Source organism: Crotalus tigris, unplaced genomic scaffold (genome assembly GCF_016545835.1).
Source record: "Crotalus tigris isolate CLP2741 ecotype Arizona unplaced genomic scaffold, ASM1654583v1 scf7180000017737.1785205, whole genome shotgun sequence".
Taxonomy (NCBI): domain Eukaryota; kingdom Metazoa; phylum Chordata; class Lepidosauria; order Squamata; family Viperidae; genus Crotalus; species Crotalus tigris.
Window position 1 is genome coordinate 317,143 of NW_024096603.1, and position 18,857 is coordinate 335,999.

General features: G+C 43.5%; 1 protein-coding gene across 3 annotated transcripts in view; it reads left to right on the plus strand.

The window, feature by feature from the left end:
- The first annotated feature begins 9,623 nt into the window (after positions 1–9,623).
- DEGS2 (delta 4-desaturase, sphingolipid 2) overlaps positions 9,624–18,857 on the plus strand; it is a 226,031-nt gene continuing 216,797 nt past the window's right edge. For 2 of the 3 annotated variants that reach the window (XM_039339703.1, XM_039339702.1), the window contains exon 1: positions 9,624–9,909. In XM_039339703.1, coding sequence (XP_039195637.1) covers positions 9,828–9,909 — 82 coding nt within the window. In that variant the 5' untranslated portion in view covers positions 9,624–9,827. The remainder of the gene's footprint in view (positions 9,910–18,857) is intronic. The other variant, XM_039339704.1, reaches the window with a different exon arrangement.

An 18,857-nucleotide genomic window follows, 5' to 3' on the forward strand; every position in this document is an offset into this window, starting at 1 on the left:
TTGGCAAAAATATGTCAGGAAACCCAGCTTAAGTGGCCAGACACTTTAAACCGGGCCCTGGTTGCAGTACCGTGTGCCACACAAAGAGGGTTACTTGTGTCACCATTTGAATTATTGTATGGCAGAGTCCCTAATCTACTCAGGCCAATTGTCCAGAACACTGGACCAGTGGCAGATACTGTCAAATTGAAACAACTGCAAGCCCTCAATACAGTAGCACAGAGGCTACAACAATATGTCTTGACTCAAAGGCCCCACGTCCTGGTCACACATACACATGATATACATCCAGGACAAGAGGTTTGGGTAAAGGACTAGAAGAGGGAAGTTTTAAGCCCCAAGTGGAAAGGGCCCTATACTGTTGTTATGTGTTCTCCCCTTGCTATTAAGGTGGCTGAAATCAAATTGTGGATCCATTAGTCCCGAGTTGAATTGGCTGCCCCTGCCCAGTGGAAAGTGAAGAGTGACCTAACACACCCTCTTAGGCTAACTCTACACCGCAAAGGAAGGAGCCTCTCTCCTTCTGGTGACACTCCGGAAGCTGTCCCCCTGCGAACGGGAGAGGTGAAGACAACCCCTGCAGGTGTTACTCCGGAAGCTAACACCCAGCACACGGGCAACAAAACCTCCCCTGCCCTGGAAGCTGCGATCGTGCAGCTAGCATTAGGTTTCTCTAAGTATGGAACCCAGCCAAAGGATGAGAGAAACTGCCTGTATTAGAAAGGGCCTCATGTCACCTATTTGGATGGTAGTGCTGCTGTTGCTGATTAGTATTGTCATTAATTCTGTTAGCCAAGGAGGGAGGAGTGTGTGGAAAGTTTAACCTTACCAATTGCTGTCTACAAATTGATGAGACTGGGAAGGTTATTAAACAATTAACCACTGAAATGAGACAACTATCCCACAACGCTGACCAAGAATGGAAAGGTTTTGACTTTGCCCAAATGTTTAGCTCTTGGTTTCCAAAGCTTCCTGGCTTACAAGCTATTGTGGCCCTTATTGGCTTAATAGCAGCTGGATGTATAATTTTACCATGTATTTTATCAACCTTTGTGTGTGCAATTTCTAATAGCCTTTCTATGCTTGTGGAAAAAGGGCCGTAACCCAGGTTATGGCCTTATGGGATGAGGGGAAATATGTAGATGAAACTCCCCTATAATCCTGAGATTTAAGTGAAGTTTCAAAGGGGGGAAATGTGGCAGGTAGAAAATGCCATTAAGGGAGATGGAAAAATACTATAAACAACATTTTAATTAACAGAGGTGATGTTTTGAAAGCATTAACTAATAGTATAAACTGGCTGAGTGTGATGACCTGTGTGCAATTCTATGAAGAAAACATTTTACAAGAAGTGTCAACTGAAAGTCACAGATGGTATAAGATATTACCTGTGTAGGGCCATGTGGAAAGATAGTCATTTGTGTGAACTTCTCCTTTTCCTATGTGTGTGGTCTCAAGATATGAACTTCTCCCTTTTAGTATGTTAAAGGTAGATAAGAAATCATCCCTTGGGTAAAAGCGTGGGTGACAAGCTGTATAAAAATGATATCCTGGGAATAACTCAGGGTTCAGAATTTGTCATATGAATACTCTGAACCTTTGCACAAATAAAACCTGTTTTCTCCAACCCTTCGTGGTCTTGTCTTCTGATGTAAGTATCGTGGTTTTTCCACTACAAAATGCTTCTTACGAAGCCACTCCTTCGTTGCCCGGGCAGTGTGTTTGGGATCATTGTCATGCTGAAAGACCCAGCTACGTTTCATCTTCAATGCCCTTGCTGATGGAAGGAGGTTTGAACTCAAAATCTCACGATACATGGCCCCATTCATTCTTTCCTGTACACGGATCAGTCGTCCTGGTCCCTTTGCAGAGAAACAGCCCCAAAGCATAATGTTGCCACCCCCATGCTTCACAGTAGGTATGGTGTTCTTTGGATGCAACTCAGCATTCTCTCTCCTCCAAACACGACGAGTTGTGTTTCTATCAAACAGTTCTACTTTGGTTTCATCTGACCATATGACATTCTCCCAATCCTCTTCTGGATCATCTAAATGCTCTCTAGCAAACTTCAGACAGGCCCGGACATGTACTGGCTTAAGCAGGGGGACACGTCTGGCACTGCAGGATCTGAGTCCCTGGCGGCGTAGTGTGTTCCGGATGGTTGCCTTTGTTACGTTGGTCCCAGCTCTCTGCAGGTCATTCACTAGGTCCCCCCATGTGGTTCTGGGATTTTTGCTCACCGTTCTTGTGATCATGTTGACCCCACGGGGTGAGATTTTGTGTGGAGCCCCAGATCGAGGGAGATTATCAGTGGTCTTGTATGTCTTCCATTTTCTAATTAGTGCTCCCACACTAATTTGATTTCTTCACACCAAGCTGCTTGCCTATTGCAGATTCAGTCTTCCCAGCCTGGTGCAGGTCTACAGTTTTGTTTCTGGTGTCCTTTGACAGCTCTTTGGTCTTCACCATAGTGGAATTTGGAGTGTGACTGTTTGAGGTTGTGAACAGGTGTCTTTTATACTGATAACAAGTTCAAATAGGTGCCATTAATACAGGTAATGAGTGGAGGACAGAGGAGCCTCTTAAAGAAGTAGTTACAGGCCTGTGAGAGCCAGAAATCTTGCTTGTTTGTAGGTGACCATATACTTATGTTCCACCATAATTTGCAAATAAATTCTTTCCATATCAAACAATGTGATTGTCTGGATTTGTTTTCTCATTTTGTCTCTCATAGTTGAGGTCTATCTATGATGACAATTACAGGCCTCTCTCATCTTTTTAAGTGGGAGAACTTGCACAATTGGTGGCTGACTCAATATTTTTTTGCCCCACTGTATGTTGGAAGGGGTCAATGCATCAAATCACTATCTCCTCAACAATATCCCCCCTGACCCCCCTGAAACACTCACGCTCAGTCATTTCCATCACCTGTTCCCTAAATCGAATACAGGCCTCTCTTAATCTATCTACATCTTGTCTGCAATAGTAAGCCAGAGCCTTCTTTAGTTTAAACACAGTACCTGTATTAGCAGAGTGCCATTTCATGAATTCTCTCTCCCCAGGCATCATGGTTTCAGGGCTGTAATACTTGGTTTCAGGGAGTAGTCCCACATAGTCTTGATTGGCCATTGTATTGAACAAATGGGGGAAATATCCTTTGCTGCCTTGAAACCCCATAGCTTTGGGTAATTTGCTTAATTTAAGGGGCAGAAATGAGAGGCTATCAAAAAACCGGATCTTATAATCCGGTAGGGTGATACACAGCAGTTTTCTCCCCGACTTATAAGCCGAACCCTAACCTTTTCACGGATCAACTGCCTCAGTACTAGGTACCCGTCAAAACCTTTGGAGTTGTGAGCGATAAAAGTACATCCTTTAAACTTATGATTTATAAAATTCTTTACAAACTGCTCCAGACATCTAACACCATAACAATCCCATCTCACAACATCTTTATCATCCTCATCCTTCAACATATCCCTGGCACAGGCATAATTAGGTATATGGATGCCTGTCTCTTGACAGCATTCAAAATCATAAATGATGTATCTTTTACCAATTTGCGGCCGGTCCAATGAATTTAGAAAGCATAAATGCCCTTCCAAGCATTCAACCTTCTCAGAGCACTGTCCACACTTGGTTTCCTTGCACTTTTTGTGGGGTCTAAAGATGTAAACCTCACACGTTTCACAATATTCTTTATTCTTACAGTCAACTTTTCCCTCCATAGCGAGCTGTGTGTGTCTTTCAAGACACACCTTACACCGGCAAAGCTCTTTGCACCTACAGCAGCACGTCTTCTCCTCCACCAACTGCTGGCATTCTTGGTTGAGGCATGCTCTGCAGATATATTGACAGCCATGACTAAATTTGTGGTGGTAGGGTGTGTGGCAGAATTTACAGAAATAGCATTCACCCAGGAAGCCCTTGATATTTTTGATGCCATAATAATGCTTGTCGTGTAACAATATAAACACTATTTTTCTTGCTGGGGGCTACCTGTGACAAAAAAATGCCAACCGTCCTGCATATAAAACAAGATCTTTATAGTGACCCTTAAATCTTCTTCAAAGAGGTGTATCTGAGAAAAGTCAATTCTGTTTTCTGTGGAAACACCCAGTCTATTGTGAAGTTCCCTGGCCCTGGTAATAATTTCTTGATTTCTAACATCCCCACCAATCAGCCAGAGCAAACAGCTAGCAAAACACAGAAATTCACCTCCCACATTGAAATCTACTAGGTGCTGTCTTTTTTTCTCCAGCACTCTGATGAGCAGCACAGTGTTTAACTTCCTAAGACCTTCCCCCTCCTTGTTCTTCACGACGGTACCACTAATTGCAAATTACCCCCCTCCCACAATATCTCTGCCTTATTTTGAAGCAGATTTTCAATACTGGTCAGAAAATCATCGGCATTTAAATCAATCATATTCCTCCTAAGAGAAAAGAGAGGATGATTTAACCCCTCTGCATCCAGCCAGAGTCGAACAAAATCATTTGGACCTATGACCCTAGCAACATTATTTAAAAGAGTCTGTATCACATTATGAATAGCCTCTATAGCATCTACAAAAGACTGGATTCGGTCAAGATTAACAGATCTATAGCGATGATAATATTCCACAGCCCTGAAATTTTGGATAGGCTTCTCCCATTCCTGTACCATATCCAGATAAACATTGTTCATATTCTGAGAGTTTGCAGAATTAGGGGCATGTAGCTGTGGCATAGAATGACATATCTCCCCTTCTGATTGAGATGCAGGCATGGAATCACATTTATGACTGTCTGCTGGGGATGCGGGAAGTCCACCTCCATGCATTTTTGCTTTTTTGCAGGCTGGCTCTGGTTAAACAAACAAACAAACAAAAGGCTATCACCAACATTCCTAATAATGTAATACCTCCTCCTTTACTTTCTAAAAAATAATACTAATGGTTTTGTAGTTGGATAAAATGCTAGATATTATACCTCCTAACAGCATTTGTGTTGTGTAGCTTGTGGAAGGCTGAGGTCTCATGTCATGCTGGGCCCCGTGGGGATATGTAAAGTCCACAAATCCTCCCATTCTGAAGGAAAAGAAAAATCCCCATGGTCAGAATTGTTGCAGAAATGTTTACCAGAATCTAAATGTATGAAAATATGAAAGACAAATACCTTCATATGCCCTCAAACATTCTGAGTCTGTCAATTGGTTCTATATGGTAATAGCAATATCAGCAAATGACTGGTCATCTTCCCATTCTGAAGGAAAAGAAAAATCCCAATGGTCAGAATTGTTGCAGAAATGTTTACCAGAATCTAAATGTATGAAAGTCTGAAAGACAAATACCTTCATAAGCCCTCAAACATTCTGAGTCTGTCAATTCATTCTAGTGAAATAAAACAATCAGTCAAACAAGCAAGCAGACAAGAATATTATAAAACTCCATTTTGCATCTAAGTGTTTCAAAAATTAGCCATAAAACTACTTACAATAGTGGCTTCCATTCTGAAAAGGGTCTTCTTAGCAGATCAAATGGCTCCGGAGGTACAGATATGCCATAAACCAGCAAATGTGACTAGACCAGTATGGACCCTGCTTTTGTATACGCTGGTGATGTCACAAATTAATCACATCAGAGGAGGTGTGTTCTTCACAACTTTTGCAAAGCTGCATTTAAATAGTACGTAATGTTACAAATTAATCACATCAGAGTTGATGAGTTCTTCACAACTTTTGCAAAACTGGCCAGCCCCGCCTCATCAGGAAAACACTATTGAATAATATCCCACGAGCTTTGATTAAATTGTGTTTAACATCTGCCAAAGTTAAACAGGAGTCAGCAAAAGAAAAACATAATACATCTTTCATGTGATTTGTAAAGCCCATTTTATTATAAATTTCATAGCATTAACAGCTTCTTGTAATTAATTTCTGTTACATTTTGGCATATGAATCTCTTCAGAGACAATGGCAATTCAGATTCAATCTTTGACATTAATGACAGTGGTTTACGCTCTTTTCGATACGCTGTATGAATGTCTTGAGATCATCAAGGGAACCCTGGGTGAAATATAAGTTATTCATTTTGTCAGAAATACTGATGATGATCCAGAGAACATGAGGCATAGAAAGTCTAAAGCATAAGCTGTTAATATGTTGTTTCACTGGTACCATCCACATGGTCTTCATCTGATTGTAGACATCCCATTAAGCAGTGGTGTAATATTTTAATGATACACGCTTTCAGAATCTGAGGCATGCTGACATTTTGAGACTCCGCCGTTTCTAAAGCAGGAAATAAAGTTAGATTTAGGCTATCTATTTCAACCAATCAAAATACTGTTTTCTTAATGTATGTATGTATGTGTGTGTGTGTGTGTGTGTGTGTGTGTGTGTGTATATATATATATATATATATATATATATATATATATATATATATATATATATATATATGTATATTTGTTTTCTGAGGTTTTCGCGGGTATTTGTATGTAGGTCTTTGGTTGTTCGGGTTAACCCGAACAACCAAAGACCTACATATATGTATATATATATATATATATGTAGGTCTTTGGTTGTTCGGGTTTTCTCCCGCGTAAAATTGGAAGTGTCTTGGCGACGTTTCGACGAAGTCCCATTCGTCATCTTCAGGCTGGTGTTTTCAGCTTCGTGCTTCGAACAGCTTCGAACAGCAAATTTGCTGCTCGAAGCACGAAGCTGAAAACACCAGCCTGAAGATGACGAATGGGACTTCATCGAAACGTCGCCAAGACACTTCCAATTTTACGCGGGAGAAAACCCGAACAACCAAAGACCTACATACAAACACCCGCGAAAACCTCAGAAAACATATATATACATATATACATATACATATATGTGTATATATATATATATATTGATAAAACAAATAATACACGATCACCGGGAGAGTTTCAAGTAAAAATACTTTACTAAAAATATTTATGCTAAAAAGTTGCCAAGCTTTCATTGGGGGAAACTCCCCAACATCATCAGGGCTAAAAGGCTGTTCTAACAAGGGTGGTTTATTTGTTTTATCAATAATTATGCCCGGGAGTCGCATTTTTACCAACATTATCGAATATATATATATATACTTACAATTTGAACTTTTGCAGAATCTGCAATAACAAGGCTTTATAAGTTTGTTCTCTTCAATGAAGCCGTATAACTCACGTCCTTTTCTTATTCTGCGCCCATGCTTGGGCGGTTTGGGGATCAAATTTACATCAAACAAATCTCCATCAGAGGTTGCCATTTTCAAAAGACTGCTGGAATTAAATCGCTAGCTGTTCAGGCCTGCCCGCACAAACTCCCCTGCCCCTTGCAATGACACGCCCTTGAGCATTGCGCATGCCCAGATCACGGGAGCATGACATGCCCAGGCATGTCCCAAACAAGGCCTAACCCCCTTTTTTTTAATTAAAAGTTTTAAAAATTACAATATAAACCCGCCCATCCCCTCTCGCCCCCAGTTCCCAGAGCTGATTACAGGGTAACAAATAAACAAACATAATCTAGCTAACATAAGGCCTAACCCCCTTTTTTACTAGCAGACAGACAGAAACACGCATGCCCGGAATCGTGGTCCTGACATGCCTGAACAAGTTTTAAACCCCTACTTGCCGCCTGGCTGCTTGCCTCTTGTGAGCATTTTAATTCCTGCTAATATTCCTTATATTTTGCTATAGGGGGGCAGAATAAATTTTATTCAGGGGTGCTGAACAAGTTTTAAACCCCTACTTGCTGCCTGGCTGCTTGCCTCTTGTGAGCATTTTAATTCCTGTTAATATTCCTTGTCTTTTGCTATGGGGGGGGGCAGAATAAATTTTATTCAGGGTGCAAATGGCAAAATATGTGTCTTTAGATTTTTTTACAAAGTAAAAACCAGCTGTGGGTTTTAAAAGGGGTTGTGGTTTGTTTGCTTTCCCCCCTGCATTCGAGGAAATGATTTTAAAGCCACCTAGAAATAAATACCTTTTAGAAAAAAAGGGTTAAATGCAGGCTCTGGCTGCCATTCAGGGGCTTCTTTTCCCCCAGCTTTTGAGGCACTGATTTTTAAAACTCCACAAAAATTAGGCTAGAATGATTAGAAATAAAAAGCCTTTTTTATTTTTTATTTCACAGCTCCCCAAAGTAGGGCTTGTTTCCCAAAAACACAGGCCTCTGCTAATTCTTCACTTTACTTAGCTCTTTTTGGTTTTGAATGTCCATAGAATTAGTCTAGGGTTAACCTAATCATGTACCCAGAGGATTGACTGCCAATCTTGATGGGATTAGGCCAACAAGTCACTTCCGTTTAGGGCCATGAACTGCTGACATAATCAGCACGTGGGTTTGTTTACTTTGATGACGTCACTGATCAAAAGAACTGATAATTTTCATTAAAAACGGTATACACTACTTCTACTGTTATGCCTTTGTGTGAGTTGTATATTGGATCCAACATAATTTTATTAGACACACACATAACAAGCATATACTCTTGGCATACACTTTGATAAATTTCATAGTGTAATCCCAATAATATTTCTTCTGTAAATCAGTTCAAGGTCAACAATTGGAGAAAACACCCAAGCCCAAATTCGCACTGGAGCACTCTTAACTATAATTTTTATTCATTGCAAAGTCAGCCAGATGTTCAGACTGGATTTGGTATTTTTGTCTACTTGACCTGAGATAGGCAGTTATTGATTTTTTATGGCGTTAAAGGTATTGTTTGCAGGATGTAAGCTGCTCTGAATAAAGCTGCCTTTCACAATTGACCGATGGTGAATTTGTCAGTGTTTTGGGATTGCACCCAAGGAGCCTATTACTATTGGTACTTGCTTTTGTTTGCCAGAGTTGGTTTATTTCTATTTGCAGGTCTTCTTATTTTTGCTATTATCTCCAGTGCTTTCTCTTCTCTTTTGCTGTCTCCAAGTATTGTCACATCCACTATATATTATTATTATTATTATTATTACTACTACTAATAAGAATTTAAATGTAGGTGTATAATTTGCTGACTCTTCGGGCTAATCAGGTCTGAATGATCAATGATATTCCTGTAGCTCCTGCAGTGGTGGCTCAAGAAGCTAGCTGAGCACCATGCTTTGATCTGAGGCAATCTGAAAAATTAAGCCACTGTCCTCTTTGATACTATCTTTGACATCTTTCTCAGGAGAAGCCCTGCACAGGATCATATATATATATCTCCCATATGAATTTCCTCTCCTTGTTCTGGACTTTTCCCAAGATTGTTGTTATAATTTACAACTATGCTAATCTGGAGATTTTGCAGAAGTTGTTTTAATTCTAGCACATTTCTGTTTTCTTGCTCACTCCCTGTTCTCCTCTTACTAACTCCTCAGTCGCCTCACTCTGGTTAGTTACCAAGCCCCTCTTGTTTTCTACACAGAGAGACAGACAGATAGACATAGACACACACACACACACACAGAGAGAGAGAGAGAGAGAGAGAGAGAGAGAGAGAGAGACCACCAAGAGCCTCCTGCTTGGTGTGGACCAGGTCCAGTTGCTCTAAAACGGTAAAAGTTCACCATCCTGCGCTAAGGAAGCCGGCGGGCTCGGACCAACTAGCGAAGGCGGCAGCAAATGGTGGCGCCGCACCGGCTCTCCTGAATCCAAAGTGGGAGCTACCGTAACTCCGTTCGCAAAGCCAGGTGAGCTGGGCGGCTCTCGGAGCTTGGTGGCTGAAGCGGGCGAGGGTGGGGCGGAGTCTGGTTCCAGGCTGCTCCGGGCTGATATAAGGTGCCTCGCTAGGGCGCGCTTTTCTGCTCAGCACCGGAGGCGAGCCTGCTTATCGTGGTGCAGGGATGGGCAACCGGGTCACCCGCGGGGATTTCGAGTGGGTTTACACTGACCAGCCCCATACGCAACGGAGAAAGGAGATTTTGGGTAAGTTAGGACTGAGACGGTGGCTTAACGTTTCGAAAAATCGAAAAGGGCGCTTCTTCTGGCGAGGTGAAGGCGCTCGTCCACCTTTCTTAAAGAATTGCCGTTTATTCCCAGTTGGCGGCCGGTTCGATCGCTTGGGGATTCCCCCCCCCTTTTTTTCTTGTTTTCCCCATCCCCTCCCGCAAACTCTGTAATCGAATTTGTCTTCTGGTGTCTGTGAAGAGCCTTAATAATTTCCTCAGCACAAGGAGGGACTGGTTTGCCGCGTCCCGTTCCAGGACACCTTTGCAGCTTCCCAACTAATACAGAATCCTGGATTCCTTATTCATGGACTGACCAGCTTCAAACCTGCTTCGTTTTGTATTCTATGAAGGGCTAGGTACTGCCGTTGCTCAGGATAATTTTTACGGTTTAGGTGTGTGTGTGTGTGTGTGTGTGTGTGTGTGTGTGTGTGTGAGAGAGAGAGAGAGAGAGAGAGAGAGAGAAAGAGAGAGAGAGAGAGAGAATCTGAGGCATCGAAATAGAGATGTTGAAGACTTTAAGCCCTTTTCCTATGTAGATTCTGCTTCCTTCACAGCTGAATCTTCAAAAGGATTGATTGTAATAATTTTTTGGGGTGGACTATGGGGTAGCCAAGAGAACTCTAGTGGGCACAAGGATTCCTCTTTGTTGCGGTCATGCAAAACAACTAAACCTGCCAAGCTATTGTTTGCAATATAATTAAAAATATATAAATGAGTGACAACCGAGTCAGAGCTTCTCAGGGCACATTTTAGAAAGAAGCATTCCCGAATGTAGCAAGGCTGGTTTATTATCAGATTTTGAAAAAAAGCAAAACATCAGATACATTATCCCCTAAGGAACTATAGCCCCATTTTTTTTAATTTCCTCCTAGGCCCTTCATTAAAACCTTACTTAAAATGGACCATTTTAAAATGGACCCAATCCTTTCTCCTGCATTCTACTCTCCCTCTTTTTGGACTATTTTTTGTCACAAATAAGTTCCTTGATACATTTTTGAAACCCTACGTTTATTATATGAGATAGTTACTGAGATCTAGTTTAAAAACACCAAAGGGACCAGATGAAATAATGATGGGGTTTGCTATCTTTTAAAAATAAATAATGTGATTTCATTTTTTTCAGTCTTCTTCCTCCAGAAAGCTCGTTATTCTATGTGGTTCTCTATCCATTTTGTTTATTGCACAGAAGTTCTGGGGGAGGGGTGATTCATCTGAATATTCATGGTCACCCAGCTAGGGATTAGGACAGGGCTCCCCAACCCCCAGTCCATGAACTGGTACTGGACCGTGGCATGCCAGCAACCGGTCCGCACAAACAAGCAAAGCCCCATCCATGGGATGCAGGTAGCACACAAAACCATGCACTCTCCAGTCTGTGGAAAAACCTTTCTCCACAGAACCAGTCCCTCATGCCCAAAAGGTTGGGGACCTCTGGATTAGACCACAGGTCGTTCTCTGACTACTGGTACCATAGCTTCTTTTATCTTTCATTGCAGGTTAGATGGCTATGCACTTTGCAATCAAAGTCCTTCCTGAACTGGCACCAAGCCTGTTTTTTTTTATTGACTGAAGGAGAGTTATATAAATTCCCTTCACCTACCACCCATTTTTTTTGGGTTATGAAATCAATTCTCCTTTACCAAAAGGTAAATTTCCTGCCTGAGGCAATGTTGTTAAACCATGTTGTTCCCCAAGAGACAACTTGTTCCTTTTTAATTCCATCTGTCTTATTTAGTAAGCAGAGGCAAGTGTCAAAATATTTATTTTGAAATGGGTTGACCTGAATTTAAATTTCTGCATGGCGTTTAAGGCATATTGTGTGTCCAATCACTTGTCTCTCTTGGCTATATTGGAACATCTTTTTATTTCTTACAGGCTTAAGTGAATGTAGCAGAGGGTTTGTAATTCTGGAAGGTTGTGTGCTGTTTGACTCATGAAATAAGCTAATTTAGATTTCTCCAAATATTTCACAGATCATTCCCATCCTCTCTTGCTGACTGGAAGTGGTAGGAGTTTTAATCCATCACCTCTGGAGGGTGATAGGTCAAAGAAGACCAAGCTAAATATTTAGAGCTGTGTGTGGTGGGTGATTGTGTAATGCACAGGTTACAGTACTTGTTCCATCCCTTCGGGCATTTTCTTATATTCCCTTCCCAGCATGGCTAACCTGATAATGAACCCCTTCCTGAGACAGGAAAGTGTATCAGAGGCTCCTCTTCATTTTATCACTACCTCAGACTAAGAAGCAACATGTAAGGAAAACTTCCTGTGGAGACCATAACCCAGCAGTCACTTCTTCCCCAGAATACTTCTTCCCCTCCATCCCAGATAGTAGCTAGTATTTAGTGCCCCAAATCCATGCATATTCCTTACAGGGCAATTTTGATGTTGTCCCTGCTTTTAGGGGATATCTTCCACATTATTTATTATCAATTATCATTAATCCAATAATGTTGGTTGAGTGCCACAACTCTCCCTTCTAAGGTCCGAAAGTTATGCTGCTATTTCTGGCACCTGCTTGGTCCTTCCAAGAACACATTGTGGTCCAGATAGCCCAGCAACCTGCAATGCAATACAAAATAATGCTAAGGCAGCTTCACGTTCTTAGGCCTTTTGGCTAGACAGAGGGAAGATGAGAAGAGCTGTGCTCAACAATTAGTTTCACAGCACAAGAAAGAATCAGATTCAACACACCAGTGTAAGATAGCAACTTTAGGAGTTTCTACGCTTATTCACTTGCCTATCTTATTAAAGTAGTGCTTAAATCTGGCCTCATTAAATTATGTGTTTTGAAGACAGTAAAGTCAAGAAGTCTGCCTGCTGACTTCCTGTTAGAGTCAAACCAACTATAGGTGGTCCTTGACTTACAACCATTCATTTAGCGACAGCAGACAGAAAAAAGTGACTTATGGTGGGTTTTCACACTTATGACAGTTGCAGCATCCCCATGCTCACATGATCAAAATTCAGGCACCTGGCAACTGGCATGTATTTAGAATAGAATAGAGCTCGAAGGGAGCTTGGAGGTCTTCTAGTCCACCCCCCTGCTCAAGCAAGTGAACCTATACCATTTCAGACAAGTGACTGTCTAGTTCTAGTGACTCTAGTTGCTCCTTAAAAGCCTCCAGTGATGGAGCGCCCACAATTTCTGAAGGCAAACTGTTCCACTGGTTAATTGTCCTCCCTGTTAGGAAGTTTCTCCTTAATTCCAGGTTGCTTCTCTCTTTGGTCAGTTTCAACCATTTTTTTCTTGTCTTGCCCTCTGGTGCTTTGGAGAATAAGTTGACCCCCTTGTTCTGTTTTAGAATCAGAGACATCAAAGTGAGGCAGGAGTAACAAACACAACATCTTTATTGAGATCACAAACAGACCAGAACAGCAAACAAAATGGCGCTGGCTCTTTTATACTTCCCTTGAAGGGACAGCATCAGCCTATCAATGCAAGGCTAGTCTCCCACCTTGCACATGCTCACAAGCTGGAGACAGCTTGTCTGGTCCCGGGCAACGACGTGGTCTGCCCGGGCCTTCTGCACCCTCCTGAGCCTGCTGAGTCATTCAGCAGGCCTAGGACATAACATCCCTCTCCCCTTGGATAAAACAATAAGTGAATACTTACTGTTTTATAGCAGCATACATATACATGTATTCAATTAAACATGTTATTTCTAAACACAGTTATGACTGCACGCAGGCAGACCCAGTCATTACATTTCTCATATTTACACAAATACCACATATTGTTTAATACTATCAAACAAAACACCCCAACTCTGAGTGTGCCATGAGTTCAAGAGAACTATTAAGCCTCCCTTACATACATTCTATTTTTTCATAAGACTATTAAGCCTTTCCTGGAATTGACAAGAACCTTACATAGTCTTGTAAATGCTTAGGGGGACCCCTTGCTCGCTCTGATCTTCTTAGAGCTGTTGTGGGCACCTGGCCTGCCAGCTCACCTCCATCGTACTGACTGGCCTGAGCCTGTAACCCCAGACCAGAGTTCCTTGGTGGGGTGGAATTCCCCGAGTCCACAATGAACCCCTCTTGGGAGCACTGTCCCGTGAGCCCAAGACCAGCAGATGGAGAAGCCTGTAGTGCTGGTTGACTGGCCAAATACATAGACCCAGTGCCCGAGTCAGGAGCCACCTCATAGGCAGAACCCCCTTCTGGAGCCAGTGTATCCCCACTTTCATGGAGAGACTGTGGTCCATGATTGTAATCGTGGTCTTCCTCCCCCCCCCCGAGAGCAGAGCCAGGAACGGAAGTGTTTCTGGGAAGCCTCCAGTGTAGTTGATCGATGTGCCTTAACACACAACCATCGTCCAAGGCCACTTCATATGACAATGGCCCAGAGACCTTACATACCACTGCGGTCATCCAGAGATGTCCAGGTCCATAGTTCCTTATCCAGACCGGATCACCCACCTGTAGTCTCCCAGGTGCCCGCGGCTGTGACACCTGTGAAGCCACCTGGTCTGGGTGCAACCTGTCCAGTTTGGAATGAGTCTGCGACCCTAGCGGAGTTCAGCTGCACTCTTCCCAGTGGCAGTACAAGGTGTGTGGTGGCAAAGAAAAAAGTCAGCTAACCTGTGATGCCAGTTGCCATGAGTAATTCTCTTTAAAGCATCTTTGGTAGTACGCACCATACGCTCAGCCTGGCCGTTGGAAGCTGGATGGAATGGTGCAGATGTGGCATGCCAGATCAAGTTGGCTTGAAGAAAAGCCTGAAACTCAGAAGACGTGAATTGGGGTCCGTTGTCGGAGATAAGGATGTCTGGAAGATCATGTGAGGCGAAGATTCCTCTCAGTACCTGGATGGTCCTAGCAGTAGTAGTGGAGGAGACAGGAACAACCTCTAGCCACTTGGAATGGCTGTCCATGAGGAGAAGGAAGAATTGCCCCTGAAAGGGCCCAGCATAGTTGATGTGTACCCTCCACCATGGAGTATGTTTCTCCTCCCACCTATGTACAGGGGCCTAGGGCATTTCAGACCTTGACTGTTGGCACATTTGGCATCCATGAACCTGGGTCTCGATCTCTTTATCGAGCCCAGGCCACCAAAGATGGCTATGCGCAAGCGCCTTCATCCGGACTATTCCCAGATGTCCCTCATGCAGAGAGAACAAGACTCTAGTCCTCAATGAGGCTGGGATGACTACCCCATAGGATACACCCCTTGAAAGTGGAAAGCTCATGCTTTCTTTGCCAGAAACTCTGGAATTCTGCACCAGGACACGTGTCTGGCCATCCTGCCAACACCCATGTCAGCACACGTGTAAGCATGTGATCAGTGGCAGTTTCGGCAGCCATGTCCCTAGCATTGAGGGGAGATTCAGGCAATTCCTGAATGAAGAGAATGTGCAGAGCAGGAGCAGGAGCTGCCTCTACTTGCTGTAGAGATAATCTGCTGAGGTCATATGCATGGCCCATATCTTTACCTGGTTTGTGAAGCAGGGTAAAGTCATATGCTGACAAGAAAATTGACCATCTCAGCATTCGTGGAGATATTATGTGAGGGGTTTGTTTGTTTGTTCTAAACAAGCCCAGCAGAGGCTTATGGTCTGTGTAGACCATGAAGTGGCGGCCATATAAGAAATCATGTAATTTCTTTATGCCAGCCACTATTGCCAAGGCTTCTCTGTCAATCTGCGCATAATTATGCTCTGCAGATGAGAGAGTCCTGGAATAGTAGGCCACAGGGACTTGTGTCCCATCAGCCTTGAGGTGGCTCAGCACAGCCTCAACCCCATAAGGGGATGCATCACAAGCTATGCATACAGGCAATTGCTCATTGAAATGAGCTAACACAGCATTTGAGGCCAGCAAGGCCTTGGCTTCTGAAAAACTCTTTTCATGGACTTGTGTCCACTGCCAAGGAGCCTTTTTATCCAAGAGCCGGTGTAACGGTTCAGCCACTGCAGCCTTGTGAGGTAGAAATGCGTGGTAGAAGTTTAACAGTCCCAGAAAAACCTGAAGTTCACTTTTGGACTTGGGACTTGGGGCCTGCTGAATTGCTTTGAGCTTGGATTCAGCAGGATAGATGCCTTCAGCATCAATACAGAACTCCAGAAATTCAGTGGTGGTAACTCCAATCTTACATTTGTCTTGCTTCAACTTCAGCCCTCCTTGGCAGAAACATACCAAGACAGCCCTCAGCCTTTCAGCTAAGTTCCCATATGACTCCCCAGCAATGAGGACGTCGTCAAAGTAGGGACAGACCCCCAGGAATACCACAGAGCGTTCGCTCCATCACACTTTGGAATATTCCAGGGGCCACATTAACCCCAAACTGCAGCCTTTTTACCTTAAAGGCTCCCTGGTGCGTCACAATTGTTTGGACCTCATCAACAGGTAGCTGTTGATAGGCCTGAGCCAAATCAAGTTTTGCAAAGATTTGCCCCCCCCCCTTGAGTGAGGCCAGAATGTGACTCACCACAGAATGTGACTCACCGGGTAGGCATGCTGCTGCAATGCCTTATTAAGTGTACATTTATAGTCCGCACAAATTCAGACTTCTCCATTGGCCTTCAGTGGTGTGACTATAGGGGTTTCCCATGGACTAGAGTCCACAGGTTCTAAGATGCCCTGCTGGAGCAGCTTGTCCAGCTATTTTGTTCTTTAGGGCAAAAGGGCTTGATCCTGATGGGTGTGATGGCTGGGTCTAAATGTAAAGTAATGGGAGGCCCCTTGTACGAGCCCAGCTCTGAACTGAACACATCAGCAAACTCCTTGCAGACTTCTGCAAGGCCTGACATTTGCAGATTGTGAAGTCCAGTCACTTGAATTCCAAGGACCTCGAATCAATCAAGTCCAATAAGACTCGTACGATCACCCCCAACTACCACCACATCTAGCAGCCCTTCAAAACTCCTACACTGCACCTTGAGCGTGGCCTCCCCCTTCACGCTGACTCTGGAATTCTGGAAATCAGTAAGAATTAAATTTGAAGGCCTGCATTTAACTTGTAGGCCACTTCTGTTGCAAATCTTTTTAAAAGTGTATAAGGAAATGATCGATAGAGCGGACCCTGTGTCCAACTCCATTGACAAGGGAACCCCTTGCAACTTCACATCAATGTGAAGCTTCTTTTTAAGTGGCCTGTGAACCACTGGCTACAAATAATTATGGACCTTCTCGTCTATACTTAATATATCTGATATATGACTATTTACATCACAGTTACTTAAGAAATATCTCAACTATCGAAATCTAATATCTATCAATCAAATCAACTCAATGTCTGTTAGTTATTAAAAAAAACTGTTAACTTATATCTCTCCAAATAAAATAATCTGCAAAGCCCTCTATTAACAATCCATTATTGTATTCAAGTTGCAGAAACTCCACAAATGGCTTCCATTGTCTTATAAAATTGTCCAAAGTATTTTCTCAAAGCAATGCAATGCAGTTAGTTTTGCCATCTCTGCCAATTCATTTTTTATTTTTAAAAAGTTTTTATTGGTTCTTTTCCCCACACATTCAGTAATATTTATTCAACAAATGTGCTGTCTAAGTTTACATTTGCTAATACATATTTAATTCCTAATCCTTTATTTTTTCCTCTAGCCATCGATAAAGTAAGTCTCAAGTTTGGTAATAATCCGTTTCTTCTTTTCTTTCAGTCTCATAGTCTATCCATCTCTGCACATTCTAGTATTTTTTTTTAATTATTTCTTGATTTGATGGTATTCCTTCATTTTTCCAATATTGTGCAAATATAATTTTTGGCGCTGTTGTAACATGCAAAATCAAATATATACTTTATTTATCAGTCTTTTCTGGCATTATACCTAATAAAAAAAGTTCAGGTTTAAAATCTACATGTTCTCCCAACATCTTTTCTAGCCAAGCATGTACCTATTTCCAATAACTCTTTACTTTGTCACATGTCCACCAAACATGGTAATAAGTAAGGTGACCAACTGTCCTCCTTTTGGGAGGACAGTCTTCCTTTTGTGAGTTCTGTCCTCCCTCGAAAAGTGTTCTCCTAAATGTCCTCCTTTTCTATATTTGAAGACTAATCTGCAGGGCTTTTTTTCCCTCATAGAACGCTCAGAAGGCATTCCGGGACCTTTTTTTGATGGTTTTTTTCAACTTTTGCATGAGCTGTGCTACTCCCCCTATTGGCTTTCGAAAGCCAATAGGAATTGTTGCTGAGTGCGCCAAAACACTTTGCACGTGCAAGTTGCAGGAACTTTGCACCCCTCACTATTACCCAACTACACCATCTCCTACTTAGTTCCGAAGATAGCTGGAGGAGATTGGAGCAGTAAGTTTCTCTTGATCTTCCCTGTTCGGTTCTACACGGGGATGCACAGGGTAGGCGGTGGTGCTGGGGGGGCAGCTGGGGGGTGGCTGCAGGGCCAGAGCCGGCACAGCTGGTGCTTTGCGAGCCATAGGGCCAGCTCTACGGGGATGCGCAGGGTGGGCAGTGGGGCTGGGGGGCGGCTGGGGGGGGAAGCTGCAGGGCCGGAGCTGGGGAAGCTGGTGCTTTGCCTTTGCGAGCCATGGGACTGGCTCTACAGGGATGCGCAGGGTGGGTGGTGGTGCTGGGGGGCGGCTGGGGGATGGCGGCTGCAGGGCCGGAGCCGGTGTGGCCGGTGTTTTGCCTTTGCGAGCCGTGGGGCTGGCTCTACAGGGATGTGTAGGGTGGGCGGTGGTGCTGGGGGGCAGGTGCAGGGCCGGAGCCGGCTCGGCTGGTGCTTTGTGAGCCGCGGGGCCGGCTCTCCATGGCAGGGCAGCAGTGCTGGAGGGGCGGCTGTGGGCGGGGGTGGGGTGGGCAGTTGACCTTCCATGGGCTGCGCCAGCTGGTGGTCTATGCAGTGCTGACCTGCGCTGCCACCACCTCGCCCTGCGCACCTATGTGACTGTCCTGGAGCGCCTGGCTCACAACACCTGCCTCTGTCGCCCACCCCCGCGCAGTCC